Source organism: Xenopus laevis, chromosome 4L, assembly GCF_017654675.1.
Source record: "Xenopus laevis strain J_2021 chromosome 4L, Xenopus_laevis_v10.1, whole genome shotgun sequence".
In the NCBI taxonomy this organism is placed as follows: domain Eukaryota; kingdom Metazoa; phylum Chordata; class Amphibia; order Anura; family Pipidae; genus Xenopus; species Xenopus laevis.
This window is the reverse complement of record NC_054377.1, coordinates 74,467,943-74,490,252: the sequence shown is the minus strand read 5'-3', so window position 1 is coordinate 74,490,252 and position 22,310 is coordinate 74,467,943. Positions and strand designations below refer to the sequence as shown.

At 36.3% G+C, this 22,310-nt stretch overlaps 1 protein-coding gene across 1 annotated transcript in view; it reads right to left on the bottom strand.

Moving 5' to 3' along the window:
• adgrl4.L (adhesion G protein-coupled receptor L4 L homeolog) overlaps window positions 1-22,310 on the bottom strand; it is a 99,242-nt gene that overhangs the window by 52,980 nt on the left and 23,952 nt on the right. The window contains 1 exon segment of the mRNA NM_001090191.1: window positions 10,664-10,813. Within this exon segment, the coding sequence (NP_001083660.1) occupies window positions 10,664-10,813 (150 nt within the window).

The window sequence follows — 22,310 nt, the reverse complement described above, 5'->3', positions numbered from 1 at the left end:
CCAGCAAACATCATATCACCGTGTTGCTGATCCGACACTACCACAAAAAGGCTGAACACCAGGGCAGACAAATCACCGAAGGCAAGTTAAGGTCCGCAGGTCTTTGGATTATAGGTATGAAAAAACTTGTAGCCCGAATACTGCATGACTGTGTGCACTGTCGCAAAGCAAGAGGGAAACTGCTACACCAACAAATGGCTGATTTGCCTGCAGATAGACTATGTTCAGAACCGCCCTTTACCTATACTGGCCTGGACGTCTTTGGGCCATGGATGGTGTCCGCACGCAGAACCCGTGGCGGTCACGCAAACAGTAAACGTTGGGCTGTGCTATTTACTTGCATGAGTGTGCGAGCCGTTCACATAGAGGTGATAGAATCCATGGACACATCCAGTCTCATTAATGCCTTAAGACGGTTCTTCGCAATCAGAGGACCAGTGAAACAGTTGAGGTCAGACCAAGGAAGTAACTTCATTGGAGCCTGTAGAGAACTGAACATCGACACTAAGCCCATTCAAGATCAGTTGGCGGAGAAAGGTTGCACCTGGATCTTCAATCCTCCTCATAGTTCCCATATGGGGGGTTCCTGGGAGAGAATGATCGGGATCTCACGCAACATCTTAAATTCTATGTTGATGGATGTAAACTCTTCAAGACTCACACATGAGACTCGTCACCCTTCTTGCCGAAGTTTCGGCTATTATCAATTCAAGACCCCTTGTGCCAGTGTCTATGGATCCTGAAACACCAGCCATACTGACTCCAGCTACTCTACTTACCCAAAAAACCGAGAATATACTAATGCCTAGTGAAGAATTTACTCACGCAAATATCTACCAAAAACACTGGAAACGTGTACAATACCTGGCGGATTACTTCTGGAACAGATGGCGAAAGGAGTATCTCAATATTCTTCAAGGAAGAAGAAAATGGCAACACCAAAAACCAAACTTGAAAGAAGGAGACCTTGTATTGATGAAGGAGCAACAAACCGAAAGGATTGCTTGGCCTATGGGACTAATTACAAAGGTTTTCCCTAGCAAGGATGGCAAAGTCCGAAAAGTGGAGTTGAAGATCTTCAGGAAGGGCGAGCTTAAAACGTTCGCAAGGCCAATTAACGAACTCATTTTGATATTACCAATTGAGAACGTTCCTGCAGGATGAACAGGACTGAAGTTGAACTATAGACATCTTCTCTATTACAAGCCAAGAAAGCCAACTATATTGTTATGTTTATTGCATTCTAACATGTTTTTATTGCAGGTTTGTGTTATATTTCATGGACATTCGTCATAGTGAAATTCCCAAAGTAAATTTCAGACGGGGAGTGTGCTGTTCTCCTCATAGTTAATTGCTTACATTATTATCAATCCTTCTTATCTATGTTATTTTCTGTGCATTGTTGTACTGCTGCTTTCTGCTGGACAAAATTTGCATGCTGCACACCTCTGTTCTTGTTAGTAAAGTTTTTCCTCTCAGGGGCGTGGTTTTCTGCAGCTCAGTCCTTCTCACTTCCGGCAGCCATTTTCTTTGCCTCATTACTGTGTGACTGGACATTCAGACATTTTGGGCTTGTGAAGGCATCAGTTTTTGACCAGCAGTTAGCCTCAGGAAAGTCATTTACAGGACAGTATTGATACCACTACTACAGAACAGTATTGTATCACCGTTTATTGCTGTATTCTGGATCAAATAAACCCAGGCTGATTTCATCCCTGTGTCTACGTTTGAATCCATCCAACCTGAGCGTCTGCCGGTCCGGTCTGCCCCACTGCTTGGATACGAAGGTAGGAAGTCACACAGCTATTGTTAGTTATACCTTCATTCGCCTTCATGTGGGAACAGAACACTTATTAATAGTCCCAATTCTAGTAATACAACTAATGATGCATGTTTCACACATGAGGAAATTCAAAAGAGACTATAACATGTTAAGATAAATAAAGTTACAGGGCCAGATGGTATTCATCCCAGGGTACTTAGCGAGCGTTGTTCGGTGATTGCCATACCTCTTTACTTAATTTTTCAGGATTCATTGAGATCTGGCATGTTGCCAAGAGACAGGCAAATTGCTAATGTGGTGCCTCTATTCAAAAAGGGATCCTGTTCTCAGCCTCAAAACTATAGGCCAGTTAGTCTGATGTCAGTGGTAGGAAAGCTTTTTGAAGGGTTAATAAAGGATAACATAATGGACTTCATAGCAAATCACAATACTATGAGTTGGTGCCAGCATGGTTTTATGCATACTAGATCTTGCTAGATTTGCCAGACTTAATTAATTTAATTTCTTTTTATGAGAAGGTAAGGAGGGACCTCAATTCTGGGATGGCAGGGGATGTGATTTACTCTGACTTTTCTAAAGCATTTGATACAGTGCCACACAGAAGTTTACTGGTTAAATTAAGAAATGTTGGCCTGGAACATAGTATTTGTACCTGACTACAAAGAGTGGTGGAAAATGAAACATTTTCTAATTGGACCAGAGTTGTTAGTGGAGTACCACAGGGCTCTGTACTAGGTCCCTTGCTTTTCAACTTGTTTATTAATGACCTGGAGGTGGGCATTAAAAGTACTGTTTCTATTTTTGCAGATGATACTAAATTGTGCAGAACTATAGGTTCCATGCAGGATGCTGTCAGTTTGCAGAGTGATTTGTCTAAGTTGGGAAACTGGGCAGCAAACTGAAAAATTATTATATATTAGTTTGGATCAAGTACAAGGTACTGTTTTATTATTTTAAAAAAATGCATTATTTGAATAAAATGGAGTCTATGGGGACAGCCATTCCATAATTCAGAGCTACAGTATCTCAATAACATGCTTCCGATAATGGATCCCATTCCTATAAAATGTAAATGTGAAAAAACAATTTAAAATGTAAAGCAACTGAAAAAAGTCTTATTTATGGTACTGTATATAAGTTTTGAGGATTTGAACTGCCTCTTTAATATATGAAGCATGAAGTTTGCATTTTAATTTTAGAATTCATTTTGTACCATGCTGACATAAACATATTACTACAGCCAGTTGCACATACACAGATTTATGGAATTTCTGACACTACATGGCATTTGTCTGAACTGTAAATAAGAGTAGCTCTTCTTTTTCTTTTAATCATGTTAAGGGATTATATCAACAAGCAAAATGAGAATGACACATTGACTGTAATGAGCTTTGCTGACAAACCTAAATAATATTTGCTGAAAACAACATCAGTATGTATTGGCAGTGAGAACAGGTTATTTATTGCACATACAGGGACACTGCATTTTTCTTTACCATGTTAAATTGCTTTTCTCACATGTTTTCCTGAGTACATATATTAAAAATGTAATATTGGATGAAGAATGTAGGAGGAGCGGAAATTAATCCATATAATGGAAAACAGAATGATACATAATACATAAATATACAGAATATTATCTTGATTATTAATGATAAAGCACAGAAATTCTGAACAAGATATTGTTCATACAGATGGTGTGCATATCTTCAATAGAATACAAATAAAACTGGTATTCTAGAGAGTAAACAAAATCAGAAATGTTTTATGAGAACATCAAGAAAAAGATATGAAAATATAATAAATAATTTACAAACTTGGGTCACAATAATCTAAATACAACTTAAATTAATGTTCTCAAAGTCTTTAACTTCTACTTATGAAGCGCCTGTACCTACCATAAATTGCTTATATGCAGCATTTCAGTATTTGCTGAAATAGGTAATAACTCTTTATGCATCCTTGTGTGTTTTATCCATTTTAAAAGGATGATTTAAGTTCTATTTCTTCAAATTAAATAAATCTTGATTTAAAAAAAAAAAATCTGACCACATTCCACCCCTCAATTGCTAGCGTATTTATTTAGAAGAGACAATATTCCCATTTTTTACATTAGCTCATTCAGTTTGGTTTATGTAGAAAAAGTGTGTGTAAACATTATCTAAACTTCCAGAAATAAATATAAATGTACATTTTATTTTCTTCTCAGACAAACCCCATTCCAAAGAAATAGCAAAAAAACGTTTTTCAGAAACAAACCATGTATATGAGAAGGCCCAGGTGCTCTGCCCTGAGCCTTCAGCTTTGGGGAGCAGATATCACCGTATTGTTTGTAGAGCAGGCACTCAAAGAGCGGTCCTCCAGGCAATTATATGTAAACAGTAGATGTTTATTTAAGTACAAACATAAGTTATATATGCATTTCATAAGTAGATGTTTATTATAGTACAAACTTAAGTTACAGCCTTATGTGTTTTGTGTTCTCTCAACACTTAGGGGCCAATTCATTAACTTCGAGTGAAGGATTCGAAGTGAAAAAACTTCGAATTTCGAAGTGTTTTTTGGGCTACTTCGACTTTCGACTACGACTTCGAATCGAAGGATTCAAACTAAAAAATTTTCGACTATTCGACCATTCGATAGTCGAAGTACTGTCTCTTTAAGAAAAAACTTCGACCCCCTAGTTCGCCACCTAAAAGCTACCGAAGTCCATGTTAGCCTATGGGACCTCCTTCCCCATAGGCTTTCCAAGTTTTTTCTGATCGAAGGATAATCCTTCGATAGATGGATTAAAATCCTTCGAATCGTTCGATTCGAAGGATTTAATAGTTCGATCGAACGAGTATTCCTTCGATCGTTCGATCGAACTATTTGCGCTAAAATCCTTCGACTTCGATATTCAAAGTCGAAGGATTTTAATTCCCAGTTGAATATCGAGGGTTAATTAACCCTCGATATTCGACCCTTGGTGAATTTGCCCCTAAATCATAGGCCTATGGAGGCCCATTTACTTAGCTCGAGTGAAGGAATAGAAGGAAAAATACTTCGAATTTCGAATGGTCGAATATGGCTACCTCGACCATCGAATTGGCTACTTTTACCTTTGACTACTACTACGACTTCGAAACGAACTATTCGAACTAAAAATCGTTCGACTATTCGACCATTCGATAGTCGAAGTACTGTCTCTTTAAAAATTTATTCGACCCCCTAGTTCTCCAGCTAAAACCTACCGAGGCCAATGTTAGCCTATGGGGAAGGTCCCCATAGGCTTCCTAACAATTTTCTGATCTAAGGAATATCCTTCAATCGATGGATTAAAATCCTTCGAATCGTTCGATTCAAAGGATTTAATCGTTCGATTCAAAGGATTTAATCGTTCGATCGAACGATTATTCCTTCGATCGTTCGATCGTAGGAATAGCGATATATCCTTCGACTTCGATATTCGAAGTCGAAGGATTTAAATTCGGCAGTCGAATATCGAGGGTTAATTAACCCTCGATATTCGACCCAAGTAAATCTGCCCCTTAGAGTTGTAAGAACATGAAATGCGTAAGCCTGGAGGACCGCTCTTTGAGCGGGTATGGGAACTGGTGCCTGTGACCAAGATATAGTAGGTTACATGCTTTGCTTTCAGTGAGCTTGTAAAATAACAACTGATTGAAAAACTAAAAAAAACAAACAAAATCTTGAACATCAACTTGCTTGAGTCCTTTTAATAAACACCCAATGACTTCTATAGAGTCTCGACAAGTTTTAGGTGGCAGAGTTTTTCATTCGAATTAGAGTTTGAAAATTCTTAACTCAAATATATTTGCGATCATATTTTTATGCCATGATTTTTATGAAAGATGGAAAAAAAATGCAATTTTCGAATATTGATGCAGTTTATTCTTACTGTCCATTTGGGTGGTGTGGGCAATTCAATGCTGTTTTTTTAGCATCCACTGTGCAAATTTATAATAATTTATTGAGTAGTAGAAAATATACTTTTGGCCCATTTTCCCATACCCAGTGCACAGTGGGGTAAGTGCTAATATCCTGAGGGGCCTCTGTGTTCTCTATGCATAAATGGGGGAATGCAATATGTTTTGTTAGCACAAAACCTCTCACAAAGACCATTGCAAACATTAGCCACCCCGATTTTCATTGTTTTGACCGATTTAAGACCTCAACAACTTCCTTGCAAAGTTTGCAAACATGCACAGTGTATGTAATAAAATTTCACAATTGCAAAACATCTTAATGCTAATCTTTGTTTATAGTGATAATGAATCTTTGTTTATAGTGATAATGAGCGATGTAATATTGCCAGCAAATGATTTTACATTGCGAGCAGCGCTAAACATTCGCGAAAATGCCATTTTAAACAATGTTTTTGATTTTAATTATATTCCCTTAAAGATGGAATGGGGATCACAAATATGAAATCCCTCTCTACCCTGGTACCAACTGAGTTGGCACCTTTGCTCTATTGTGAGCTTGGTTTTCTTTATGATTAATAATAAAATGTATAATGTAGTAATATACATATAACATAAGGACCACTGTGGTGGGGTTTTTCCAGTCTTCAGACAGATCCTGTCCATTGTTAACAATGGGTTTATAAATAAACCAGCTCAACATTCACTCAGAATGTCATGAAACGTAATATGCAGGGTCATTTGCAATGTCAAACCCCTCTCTCTACAAATATTTACGCGTTGATTATAATCTTTATAAAATATAAAACTTTTTTAATGACATGTTACACTCACCAATTGGCAGCATATACAAACAACACTCAGCAGTTATCAGTAAATATTACATTATTCCATATATACTGCTCTGGATTGGCTCCTGTGTCACAAGAAGAATATGCCAGGAAAAAGTTTGCACTGTCCAGATGAAAATGGAATTACTTTATATAGCTTATTTCTCCCTTGGGACTCAAAGCGATTTTACAGCAAGCAAGGTAACCGTTATAGTCACACTATAGTAGTCGGGACACCAGGAGATTATGTGACTTGTCCAGGGTCACAAGAAGTTGCCACAGGGAATCAAACTAGGGTCTCTAGCATGAGATCCCACAAAAAGCTTCAAAGCTTTAAAGTAATATAATAATAAAATCAGGTATTTTTTTCTTTAGCCTAGTGTTAAAATGTGTACATTTTATATATCATAGACAAAAATGAAATCAACAGCAACAAAATAAAAATCTGGGAATGTATAATGCTCAGCCATAGTGCTAAGTTCTAGAGGCAACATTTCTAACGCCTGAATTTTTATTCTCTTAGCTTTCAGGCCTTGCAATTGGACTTTCAGTAAATTTATACTCATTTATAAGCCAGCTCTTTCATAAAGTCTTTGTTGATATTACAGGCCTCCACAAAGTATGAATTCCATTGTTCAGTAAATACTTTTTAAATAATATGCAACACCCAGACTGGAGTGTTCTTGAGAAAATGTACCGGTATTTAAGACCTCTCTTAAGCAGATCACAACAATACTGCCCTATGACAGCATTCTCTTTGCCACATTGTCATTTGCTCAGGGAGAACTATTGCGGCTACTTTTTATTAGCGTTGTTCGATGATGATGATGATGATCAGTCTGTTTCAGACACTGGTGCTGGAGATTGGAAATCTGAAGAGAGTGGTTCTGAGCAATTTCTGCCTGATAGGACCAGTGTCAACAAAGACAAAACCTGCAATGTCTAAATCATACCTGCCAAGTGTTATTAGGTGTATGGTTTCTGTATATTCTTAAACAATTAATATAATGCATATAAATATACAATTTTAAGTATTTGGTTAGCACCCAGCAGTTGATCATATGAATGGTGAGTGCCGATAACCTCTACATATATATATATATATATATATATACACAGTAGTAATGGATCAGCACACTCATTGTAGAAGTAAATAAAGTGTTTTATTGGTAACACAGCATTATTATCCGACGTTTCGGTCCCACCTGGGGACCTTTCTCAAGGATATATATTACTATGTTCTTATTAATCGATTGGCTTGAAATCTTTCTTTCATACAGGCCATTCTTAGAAGACACATAATTATATTGGGCTCCAATTAGGTGTTCTGTTCTACGTTTCCATACTTTCACCTCTAAGCTTCATCTTTCTTGGGATTTTGTTTCTGGAGTTTGGGAATATAGATGTCAGATATGTCAGGAGATAAAGGTGGCATACTTTGCTGAATATTACACTTCATCACATACTATAGCAGTTGTGAAATGCTTTGAAGATGATATACATGCAATATTCGTATTGCAGTTGAAAATATATACGTTTTTTGGGCTCAATAACAGCCTTCCCGGACTAGTACCAGTAGAACACTGGTTACACTGGACTCTCTCACCCAGAGTGGGCCTTTGCTGTGTGGAAGAGGAAGGAAATGGTGTTGTGCAACTACACCTTGCATGCTGCTATGCAGAGAAATAAGACAGAGGGTTCTTGAAAACAATTTATTGAACATCCAAAGGGATTACTCACATCACAGTTGTTCACAGACAAGTGGTACAGGCACATCACATACAGAGCGTAACAGCGGCTGACACTTGGCAGGAATCTCACTTCACCTCTGCAACATATTCCAGTAGTGGTCTGGATCACCTCAGGGGAAATCCTCTATCCTGATTCCCTCTCCACTGGGATCCCTATACTACAAGCAATATGGCCTGGGAGAGATACATCCAAACTGCCACTCCTATGTTGGAGCTCAGAACTGCTCTTTTTAGCTCAGCCCTAACTGACTTACACTCCTAGAGTGTACTATTACAGGAGCTACACCTGCCACTATCTAATGCCTCATTCACGGGGCCCTGTACCCCAACTTTACTGGACCCATGCCCAGGCGCAGAACACACATCCACCCTGTTCTTAGGTGGAAAGCAAAGAGGAAGCTGCCACTCCCTTCCAGCACTATACCAGTGTGAGGCAGAATGTGGTCACAGTAGATAAAAGCACTCACAGCTCCATTGTAAAGTTAAAGTTTAAAAGGTTTCTTTATTGAACCCACATCAGATCAGATGTGGGTTCAATAAAGAAACCTTTTAAACTTTAACTTTACAATGGAGCTGTGAGTGCTTTCATCTACTGGACTTTATAATTTTTTGGTTAGCACCCAGCCTTGACGCAAATGAGTGGTGAGTGCAGTGACGGCAAGTATTTCTCTCTATATATATATATATATATATATATATATATATATATATATATATAATCAGATATCAAAATGTATTATCAACGTTTCGGCTCCATAGCTTGAGCCGTCTTCAGGAAAGAAGACGGCTCCAGCTATGGAGCCGAAACGTTGATAATAAATTTTGATATCTGATTTTTCATACTAAATCCTGGTTGATGCGTTTTTTTTTTTTTCTAGTAATCTATGTGATTGTTTTGAACCAGCACACGGGCATTGGATCTTTCGCCGTGTGCACCAGCCACAAAGTGTATATATATATATATATATATATATATATATATATATATATATATATATATATATATATATATATATATATATATATATATATATATATATATATATATATATATATAAACTTAGTCCAAATGGGTTCAGCACACCTCACGATAGAAAATGACCCAGGTGCTACTCTTATTAATAGTATACAAAAATATCAAAGGAGCGAGGTGAACACCAGGAACCTTTGAAGGGTTAAAAAATCTTTTCTTTATTTATTACATCTTATAAAAACAGGACCTGTTTTATAAGATGTAATAAATAAAGAAAAGATTTTTTAACCCTTCAAAGGTTCCTGGTGTGCACCTCGCTCCTTTGATATATTTATATATATATATATATATATATATATATATATATATATATATATATATATATATATATATATATATATATATATATATATATATATATACACAACCTTTATGCAAATAACACATTTGTGGGCCAAAGGATGGTTAGCTGAATATCGGCACAGTCATTGACCCTCTAGTCTCCTGCACTAAGCTGGGTTCATCACAGATTACATCCTAATGTCCTAAAGATCAACCCTCCCCGTAACTTCACATGATGAGGTTCATGACTACCTTGGTTTCTGGATAGTTTTATTTCAGTTTTAATTCTCATTACAGATTCTCCTTGGTTTTTTTTTTTGTTTTTTGTTCTTTCTTTAGATAAATGCTTAAAAACTTGCCTGATACTTGATAATTGCTTAGAGTGCTCTAAATCCCTGGGTGAGAGTTTGATTCTTCCATTTATGATTTATTAGACGCTACAGTACAAGAGGCCAGATCTCAACAGTGTGAAACATTGCAAACATTATTTGTTTTAATATCAGGGCTGATTATTATGTTGAGATCCATGGTATGTCTGCTACTGTGTGTTTAATTATTTTGCAGCATTAAATGTGATTTGTTTTTTAAGTCTGATAAAATAGCTTTGCTGTGCATAGCCATATTGACAGCACTGGATATGTTATTCAACTAACTATTCTTCAGCGACAGAACAAAATATTTTAGATCATACCTCAAACATATAAATGCAGTATGTTAATAATCCTAGTTATATACAAAATGTGGCATTTGTTAAGGTTTCCCATGTGTAAGACATGTAATACTGATTCAAAAAAACAGATTTGTCAAAGAAATAAATGGAACTCATGCAGAAATTCAATGTAATGAAACAGCATTGTGCCATATTTAGCAACAATGCTGCTGCTGGCAGACTGTGATTAATAGCTCCCTCCACATATATTTTTCCCCTAGTTCAAACATAAAATTGGATTTGATAATATTAATAATGTTATTAATTAAAATTAATATTTGATTAGATGAACTATAGATTAGGAAAGACAAAAGTGTATTCGGCTTATGAAAAATACATTTTCACTTACCAATGCAGTATGTTCCATCATTAGTCACAAATCTTTCAGCTCCACTTGAATTAAAACCAGGGACACACGTGCAGTAGTAGCCACCATCTGTATTTGTGCAGTTAGCATTTTCACCACATATGTTTGTTGCATTTTGACATTCATTGTCATCTATAAAATGAAAATAAATTGAATATTATTGTATGTATGTGTGTGTATATATATATATATATATATATATATATATATATATATATATATATATATATATATATATATATATATATATATATATATATATATATATATATATATATATATATATATATATATATATATATATATATATAGTGAACAAGGATTGCAGCACTCACAGGGTTTTAGTGAAAAACAAAAAAAATGTTATTATTAAGCCTCAGCGTTTCGATCCCCCACAGGGATCTTCGTCAGGTTCAAAAACAAACAAGGAAGATCCCTATGGGGGATAGAAACATTGAGGCTTAATAGTAATACATTTTTTTGTTTTTTCACTAAAACCCAGGTATTAATTTTGTCTATGGAGTGCACCATTCCTATGGTTTTATATATATATATATATATATATCTATATCTATATATATATATATATATATCTATATATATATATATATATATATATATATATTTATATATACATATATATATATATATCATCATCATTTATTTATATAGCGCTGTATGTATGTATATATATATATTTATATATTTGGATATATATATATATATATTTATATATTTGGATATATATATATATATATATATATATATATATATATATATATATATATATATATATATATATATATATCCAAATCTTTGTTAAGCATCAACACTCTGTTCAGATAGCCTTCGGGGTGCATGGTCAATTTCTCAAGCACACAGTTCAGTTTAGGAATGAATCATCCCAGGAATGAATCATCCCAGGGCCAGCACTTCCCTTTCCCCCTGTGAAAATTCTCCAAATTTTATTAAGATACACATATCAGTGTCCAACGTTTCAGTCTTTGTTAGGACCTTTATTAAGGTCCTTGATAAAGGTCCTAACAAGGACCGAAACATTGGACACTGATATGTGTATCTAAATAAAATTTGGAGAATTTTCACAAAGGGAAGTGCTGGTCTTGGAATGATTCATTCCTAAACTGAACTATATATATATATATCCAAAAAAGGTCCGCACTCTCAGGTCTTAAAAAATAAATAAAAATGTTTATTGACTAAAGGACTAACGTTTCGGCCTCTCCGAGGCCTTTCTCAAAAGTGCATATGGCCTGAAGGAAAAAAAGCAAGAACGAAAAAGGCTTGCACTCACATGTCTTAAGAAGAAAATATGGGTGTTTATTCAGCAAAAAAACACTAATGTTTCAGTTAGCACTCTCACCTTTATCAAAGTGTTTCAAAGCTTTGATAAAGGCTAGAGTGCTAGCCGAAACGTTTGTAGTTTTTTGCTGAATAAACACCCATATTTGCTTCTTAAGACCTGTGAGTGCAAGCCTTTTTCATTCTTGCATTTATTCCTTCGGGCCATATGCACCCAGGCACTATTAACCACATATGAGCTGTGCCGGGCATCCAGCTGTCTATATATATATATATATATATATATATATATATATATATATATATATATATATATATATATATATATATATATATATATATATATATATATATATATATATATATATACAATGAAAGAAAGAGAGTATAAGAGAGTGAGGCAATAAGAAAACACAATCTACACTTTCTAATTTTGATTCTAAATTTACATCAACATCTAAACTGTAGTTGAACCACAATTTGACTATTTTCCTAAATTTGGAATTTTGCAAAGACAAACCCATTTTATATCAATTTGATGATCCCCTGTAATTTCGATGTTTTAAAGTATTTGTAGGATTAATCATTAACATAAATTTAACTTGAATAAACAATATATAATTATAAAGGGCTTTACTTGTCTCTTTGCTGACAGTACTTCATCTACCCACAATTTGTTACTTGTAAACATAAAACTATAAGGCCTGGTTTTCCAAAACTTGAATAATTGATATTTAATCAAATAATTCCTAAATGTAAATGTTGATATATAGACCTCCCTATGTGCTGGCATGTTTGTGTTGGAGTTATAGATCCCACATTACCACCAGATAAAGGGTTAAATACTTATTGGTGTTAGAATAAAAAAAAAACTATTAAAAACTGTTGTATGTATATATAGATATTTATTTATGTAATAGATGGAAAGAGAAAACCTATATAAACATATGAAATATTTAATTGTAATCACATGAAAATAGGAAAATATACCTATGCTCACATGCACATTTTTATCTCTAATTGTAGCATATGTGTTTTACTCATGTGCACCAATAACTTTTAAATTCTAATATTCACAAGAAATAAAACAAAGTAACAATGACCATATGTTACATTTGACAGATGCCATATGTGCAAAACATTCTAATGGTAATAAATAAATTAAATGTCCATACATTTTAATTCATTCTGTATAATAAACAGTTTTAATTAACACTGCTGTTATAATGTAGGTTTTTCTTTTCATCAAAACACCATTTTGATAATTGTTGCTTTAGAATGCCATAATCTCTTCAGCAAAGCAGAAGGTAATTATCATATTAGTCTTTAGATTCAAATTAAGCAACTGCAATTTCAGTTCCGAAATGTACTTCTCAGAGGCTCTTTTCAAAAGAGTTAAATGAATAGTAATGTAAACATTCCAATGCATGCAACCATATCTACTGTATATTTGTATGGGTGCACTGGCTCAACATAAAAACACAAAATATTTAAAGAACAGACAAGAGTGTTAGTGCTAAAAGCAGTAAAGTTCTCTAAATGCATTCATGTCTATGTTTAAAACAATAGACCCAGAGCAAAATTACTGAAACACTGAGAACTGGAAGATAACGCCATGATAATAAAATGTTTGGTTTTACATTATAATTTAATTTAGTAATTTCTACTTGTGATTAAGCTATGAAAAAATACCCCACTAATTCTTGTCTTCAGAGTTTAACAGGCACAGCACTTCATTAGACTCTGCTTACAGAAGTGTAATGGGCCTACTAATAATGTCAACAACAGGATTAACATCAAATGAACAGCAAGTATGAATGTTAACACACCATCTTATTTTACTGTAAGTCTTTATCAACATTATAATACTGAAAAAATAACCTATAAAAGAATTTTCGAAAGTTGAAGTAAAGTGAAGCTAACATGGAAACAAAACTCATGTCCATAATATATATTTTTTGAGATATATGCAGTTGAATGAAATAATAAGAATAGGCCATTATATGGCATACTGAAAGTTTGTTTATAAGTGAAGTATTCCTTTAATAAGCCATGCAGTGTAAGAATGTAGGGGTCCATAGGGTTAACTTCCCCTAAGTTCTGTAAATCCCCTACAGGTTGGAAATACCTGCTTTGTGAGTTAAGACTTGAGACTATTTAAATATGGTAGGGCTGTGCTGTCCAACTTCTGTGGTGCAGAGGGTCAGAATATTTCTGGCGTACATGGTGGAGGGCCGATAATGGAAGCCAGTGTTGACCACTCCCTGTTTTTAAACCACACCCAGTTTAAACCACACCCATGTTACCACAAGATCATGTACTAAATGGTGGTAGCACACCAAAACACCAAATGATTGATGCTCACTGCAGGGATATAATTTATCACTCATATGTGAAAAAAAGCTAAGTCATATGAAAGGAATTGTTCAGTGTAAAAATAAAAACTGGGTAAATTGGCTGTACAAAATAAAAAATGTGTTTGTCAAAAATGTAATGTATAAAGGCTGGAGTGACTGATAATATAATATCCAGAACACTACCTCCTGCTTTGCAGCTCTCTTAGTTTCCACTGGTTACCAAGCAGTAACCAATCAGTGATTTGAAGAGGGGGCCACATGGGTCATAACTGTTGCTTTTGAATCTGTGCTGCATGCATAGGATTTTAAACTCACTGAACAGTTATGTCCCATGTGGCTCCCTTCAAGTCGCTGACTGACTCAGAGTTAAGAGAGCTGAAAAGCAGTAGTGTTCTGTTCTATTTTGTTAGATATCCGTTTACTCCAGCCTTTATAGATTACATTTGTGGCTAACTAAATATATTAGAAACGTTTTTATTTTGCACAACCTATCCTATATTTACTCAGTTTTTATTTTACATTGAACTGTTCCTTTAAGACCTACCCTTAAATCCATATGCCTCCTACCCTGTGGATAACACAGCACTCCCATCACATGATTAAACACCTTAGGGGCCCCTAACAATAATTTTCAAATGCTAACAAACCCCCAAAACAAATACCAGTCTTATGTCCCACAGGAAGAGTATGGCACACACAGGGAGCATAGGGCAGGCAAAGATTGGCACACAAAGGAGAATGGGGCAGTCATAGTATGGCAAACACAGGGAGCATGGGGAAGGCAGAACAGAGCAGCAGACAGTTTACACTGAGCAGGACCACTATAAAATGTACTACATACAAGGACCCTATTAGCATTTTGAATAAGGTGTGAACAAGTAAACAATGTAGACAGTTTCAGTCTGGGTCTCTGGTGTGAACAGTACAGGGTTTTAGGGTTGTGTACAATAGAGGTGTCACAAGTGTGAACAATGCAGGGGAAATGACATGTGTGAACAATGCAGGGGAGATTACATATGTGAACAATACAGGGATTACAGTTTGAATTTGATTAAGCAATGCAGGGCTCGGTTAAGGTCTGATACCTTTAAAAGTTTACACATGGTAAGCAGACACAGTTGGACAGCCCTGTGGTAGGGGAAAGGATTCATTTTCCCCTAGTGAAGTGTGCCCTGGCAGTTCTAGATTTGGCCAGGAGATGTGAGTGTTGCATAATTCTTTATAAAGCAGAGGGACCATGTGCTCTCTCTCTTTTGCCTTCCCCTCCAAGGAGGGGTTGGATGCTGCTGGGAGCATAAAGTCTAGGACCTAAGGGGGGGGGGCGAGGACCTTGGTGAACTCGGGGATCCCGGGACCCCAATGAATCTTGTGTAGCTCGACCTGGAGGAGATGGTCTGGACTTGAGACAGCAGAGAAATGCTGATTTTATCTTGCCTTTTCTTCCAGTTATGTAACATTATATTTGTTGCTGAAACTTTTGTGATTTATTGTTCCTAGTGGGGCCACATGTAGGGGCATTCCTGGATCCCACTAGATGGATGCATTGTGCTAAAAAAATCCCAGTATCTTTTACATTGCAAAAGGGATTCAGGCCCTTTATTTGTGGCCTTAATCTGTGTTTTTTACAGTTTGCTAATAAAAGTGAATTGCTCTTTAAACTGCAAGTTTATTTTAAATTGTTGCAATTGCTTTTTTGCTTATCTTAAATTGTTACTAAAGTAACTAAGTGCACCTGCCAATTAAGTTTTAGAAACGTTTTATCTTTTTCGGGCTGTTCAGAGGTCTAAGAGAAAGTCGGGACATTTTATTAACAATCTGGACTGCGGGTTGAGCTGTCAAAATCGGGTTATCCCACTCCAAACCAGACAGTTGGGAGGTTTGTTATAAATGTTTATTCTTATTGTATCTTAATTCTTATACTTGCTTGAACAGTGGCATTTAGGCAGAGCTCTGTTAAAAAAGAGCTAGTTCAGCTACTATTAGCTCATTAAGGCCATGCTACAACATTTGGAAGCCTAATGTAAGACACCCTCTGAGGAAAGTAGTGACTGGGTTAAACTTTCCTCCTAGATTACCCATTTATACATAGTGTGGAGCTCCAGGCTAAGTATAATTTGCCTCTTGTTCATGCTGGGTGGGGAACTCTTGTTTCTGAGCCTGTGTACTAAGTGGTGAGAGCCAAAGCGACTCTGTAGAGCTTCTGCTGGGAAAGAACTAAGGATCTAAGGTATTGTGCCTTATTTTGGGGTGGAGGAAACCCTAATTTTAACCCCACTGGACTGAGAGTCCTTTTTCTGTTAAATCGATATCTCTGCAGAATGGACTTTTATTTATTATACTGTTTTGTTTGAAACCTGCTTTGTGCATAATAAAGAGCAGAGAAAATCTTATAAACTGCTACCCTCGTCTCGGTCTCCTGTCTGCTTTAACTCTATCAATACCAATCTGAGAAAATACTCACTTCCCCACAATATGTAAGTTAATACAAATGTCCATCTAGCATGAAGAAAAATAACCCATCTTAATTCCAGTCACTACTCTACCAGTGGTTACAATTGAGGGCCATTAAACATATCATAACAATATTCAATTGAAATGGGGAGTTAGAAACTCATAGGACATTAGCCTTAATCTTATTAAACTATGTATCTACTGTCAAATAGATTGACATTATAATAGTATGACCAGATAAGCCTTCTACAGCAATGGTACATAGAGTTGTTCCATTTCATTACCCACATCTTGTTTTTTGGGGCAATTTGATTTCACATTTTGGAACTGGGAAGATACACGCCATTCAAAACCTCTAAGCCTTTAAGCTAATGCATCTGTGGAGTTTTCTTTGTTAAACCAAACCATCAGCAGAGAAAAAAACAATATTTTCATGCCCTGCTGCCGCTGAATACTTACAGTACCTACTAAACCCAGCATCAGAGAGGGATGGGGAGTACCTTCAGGGCCTTGGCATGCATGTGTAGTAGAAAGTGACCTAATGAGCATGCAGCATATGAGCATATGATGTTACTATGTGCACTATGTCACTTACTATGCATGTGCTTTGGGCTTGTAGGTGGGTGTGCTGAGGTCTGATGCTTACCAAAATACAGCATTGCCCATGAGTCCCTAAACCAACAACATTGATACCACAGGGTAAAAACCCTTACTAGAATATACTTTGGAGCTTTTGACTGATCTACTAACCATCCTGATCCTGCCTTTCAATTGCTGCCGTATTACTCAGCAAAATCTATCCTGGCACTTCTCCTACTGAATCTTACCTCTGTACCAGGCCCTAAAGCAGACACTTTCAGAGCTGTCAAAACACCCCCCCCCATTTTTTTGTGAGTTACTCATTTATGGCCCTCTCTCCCTGGTCCCCCATAATCTTACCCCTTTCTCCCAAATTTTAAGCATTTTACAGATCAATTTGTGCATATGACGTCACTTCCAGGGGTGTCCCATCAACCACAATGACTCTTTCTGGTTTTGGAAATTTTTTGGGGTTGCCGTGCATGTGCCATGCATGGTCCCCCGGTAGATTGACAGCTCTTGCACTTCCTCCAGCAAGTGAGGAAACCAAAACAGACTGAGCACACGAAACCTGATACCCCACAGACAAACACTGAACTGCCATGGGACCTGCTCCCCCTGCCAACTATAATGAAGGTCCAGATCTTGCAGGCCAAGTACTCTTAAATGTTTTTTTTATAAAAATTTAAACCCACAATGGTTCATTTGTAAACAGCTGCACCTGCTTTGCAGCAACTGTTTTGTATCACTGTAGCTTGAAAAAAATCGTGATCAAATTAGAGATATACAATTTTATGAGTGATTTAGTTTAGTTAAGCAGATTTCTAGTACATGTACTTTCTGTGCATAGGTGCAGCAAAATGAAAACGTATGACACATTTTTAAATACAATATATATTTATTGGTTAAATTAAAGCAAGTAAACATGCATTCTACATATTAGTACTGTGCTGATTCTTTATATCTCTTTCTAAACTCATTTTAAAGAAAAGTATGTCCTTGCAGATGCTTAAAACTAAAATGTTATGACATCTGAGTCTGCATTCAGCCAGCTATCCTTAAAAAAATACTGGCACAATTGGAGGAAGACGTGAATAATTCACTGGCTATTTACAGGAAATTTGTAGTAGTCTTTCGTCCTGTTAACTTCATCATGCTAAAGAAGGATTACAAGAATTTATAGTATGGCACATGTATCTGCATTTTAAGAAACACAAGTATGTATGTTTATTTTAAATACTTTCTAAACACTAACATTTTTCTGATCTGGGAAATTAAATAAAAAATTCAAACAATTGAAAACTAGGATTCAAAATAAAATTATGATAGCAAAATAGTTTCCAATGTACTGGACATCTACCGGTATTAACTTTTCTCCCCCAGTGTTTTCACAAGGCAACGCATTCTTCCTGTAGCATTTACATAAACCATAAACATTCTACATTGTCGGCAGGCTGTTGCCTTCCTAGCAGACAGCGTGGAATCTACGTCATTGATAGGGATAGGTTTACAGAAATAGTTCAGTGTGGAACTGCAATCTGTAATTTTATAAAGAGATATTGCATGCATTATCTGGAACCCAGTTATCTGTAAAGCTTTGACAGGACATTTCTCATATAACCAGTTTTAAGCAAATAATTTGTTTTTTATTGCCTTTTTTTCTGTAATAATAAAACAGTGCCTTTATAATAACTAGCATAAATTAATTCTATAATTCAAATAATTCTATTGAGTTTATTTAATGTTCATGTGTTTTTAGTGGATTTAACGTTTGGTGATCCAAACTATGGAAAGACCCTTAAGTTATCTAGAAACCAAGCATTTCTGATAGATGCCATACCTGCATAAAAACCATGCATCATAAACAAACCTGCATGAAAACATAACACACTTTTTTCAAACTAGATATGATAGTCTCATTTGAATACTGTACTGTGATATCCACCAGCCAGTGATGTACATCATCCAGATAAGCCATAGAGCTTCTTATATTGATCAACCAGACAAATGGACGGCACTTCTGGACATGGCTTTATTGGCAGGTAGCTATGAATTGTCTAATGCGTTTCTGGAGTGTGTCCCTTAATCTTAGGCTACACTCCCAAAACGCGTTAGGCAATTCACAGCTACCTGCCAATAAAGCCTTGTCCAGAAGTGCAGTCCATTCATCTGGTTTGTCATATGTTACAGTAAGGGACACTGAGGACTGACCACCTGGTTGGGGGGAGCAGCAGAGAACTGGAGTGGTCTCTTTTTGTTTTTTATTGATAGCTTTTGATATTGATATGTGCTCTATATTGTAGGGAGATGCATCTGTTGCCCTTCTCCTAACCCTTTCGAGAGATATCTGCATCAGACAGACTGGGTAACCTAGTCACTTGTGTAGCCCAAGCCTCACAGCTGTATGCAGTTGTGAATGTGCACATCACCTGCTAAGCAGAGAATAAAATAAACATTCTATTATATTACCTTACCAGGGACTTTGAGCCCAGTAATATGCTTGACCCCTGAAAACCTCTGTTCCTTTTTACAGTTGCCTGCACATTAAATCCCTATGCTGTATGCAGAATTAGCAATTCATTTGCAAACATGTTTCTTAGCTATGTATTAAATAACTTTCAGCTCAGAGGGAAAAGTTATCATATTCATAGACTTTAATGCATTTTGGCTGATTTTTGTTGGTGGTAAATCTTTGGTAAAATGGGTTAAATTTTCCCATCCCTACTCCGTTACTTAGATGCCGCCAGGTCTTATTGCGGGAGAACAAGGGAGAGAGTTCTGGACGAGCATGGTGCCAAACATGTACGGATAGGACAGAGGAGCAGTTAGCAAAGTCAAGAAACAGACTGGGTCAAACCAGACAGACAACGTGGTTAGGGATGTAGCGAACCGCCGAGTATGTGTTCGCGAACGCCGTTCGCGAACACCGGCAAAAAATGCGAACAGTTCGCGAACTGTTCGCGAACTTCGAACATCCGAAAATCGTTCGATTCGAACGATCGAAGGATTTTAATCGTTCGATCGAACGATTTTCGTTCGAATCGAACGAAAATCGTTCGATTTTAGCGATCGAATGGTCGAACGATTTTGACGCGAACGCCTATTGGCGAACGTCGCGCGACGTTCGCGAACTTGCGGCGGACGCGAACAGTCGAAGTTCGCGCGAACTAGTTCGCCGGCGAACAGTTCGCTACATCCCTAAACGTGGTACAAAGGCGGGTAGCAGGATCAAGGTCGGGGTCACAGGCCAGGGTCTTATACAAATAGAAACAACGCAGTACTAATCGGAATCAGAAGAGTGGTCAAAACAGGAAGAGGTCAAACCAGGCAGCAAGATGGTAGAGTCAGGGACAGGCAGGGGTCAAACACAGAATATCAGAACAATAATCAATATCAGAAAGCACCCAGGAACCAGAAAGAACCTTTACATTGGGCAAAGTACAATTTTTGGGGTTTTTAATAAATATGCAAACATTCAAGGTTTTTTTAAATTGTGAGTTTATTTAAAGTAAACAAAAACTCTAAAACCTCAAAAATTCAACTTTAGATAAGTCCAATAGTGTCTTTTTATCATTTCTAGGGGCTGGTCAACTTCAAAATGCAGGTTATAATGAGTGCCGGCACTATGGTGCTTCTAGCAGCTGGTCACTGCAGTGTGGGTTAGACAGAGCACCAGTGATTTCTTTCTGTATATTGTAGGCAAGGTCACTTCTTGTTTGCATTCAAAGGAAAACAGAAATACTATTATTAAATGATTTGGCAATGGACTATTTTTATATGACCTGACTTTGGACACTAAAAGCAAATTATCAACATGTGCAAATGATACAGAGCTGTTTAGAGTACTGCATTTAAATGCATACAATGCCAAATGGATATGAGAAGTAAAAGCATTTATGAAACAGTTTGAGAAGGATTTATAGATATAATGTTTTTTTTTAGCCATATATTGTTTCATGATTTCAACATGATTTCTTTATATTTTTTCCTAACAATTTTACTCATCCAGCAAAGGTTATTTTATGTTTCTATAAACTGGCTGGTGCAATGTAACTGACAATAAATGAAAGCCTGATTTCACCTGACCATTTCAAGTCTCAGCCAGAAAAGTCACAAAAGCTGGAAAGTGATTCATTTACACCAAGTTTGTTTGTCTAATCTTGATCACACAGCTTACACAACCCACTATTCATTTCAGTGGGAATAACAGGTGTGGTACTGAGCACCAAAGAATTATACATATGGTATGGGTGTGTTTGTCAAGTAAAAACAATGCTATGTTGTCTAAAAAGGGAGCAGGCAAAATGTTCTAAATAATGTATTTCCCTCCGTATATACAAAAGAACAAGCAATGTCAGAGAAAAGCCACACTAGTATCTAGAAAAACAGACACAGCAGTGATATGAAAAAAGTATTTGGACAAAGGAGTTAGAGCTTGCGTTATTTTTAGACAGGATTGTTGCTGTACCTTGTCACATATGCACCAGGAGATTATGTATACATTAATCAAATAACAATAAAAGACAGACTTGATACAGAAAAAAACAATCTTCATTGAAATGGATGCTTTATTTGTATAAACAGTTACACCAAAAAATGAAAGCATTTTAAAGTAATTAACATATAATATATTGGTAACATGCACTGGTAAGAGTTGTGTGTTTGCTTCAGAAAGACTATAGTTTATATAAATAAGCTGCTGTATAGCCATGGGGGCAGCCATTCAAGCTAGAAAAAAGTAGAAAAGGCACAGGTTTTCAGCACATAACAGATAAGCCCTGTTTAACACAATGGTGTTGTATATGTTGCTATCTGCAATGTAACCTTTTAGGCTGGCGGCACACGGTAAGATTCGGGGAAGACTAGTTGCCCAGCGACAAATCTTCTCTTCTTCGGGCGACTAATCTCCCTGAGATGCCTTC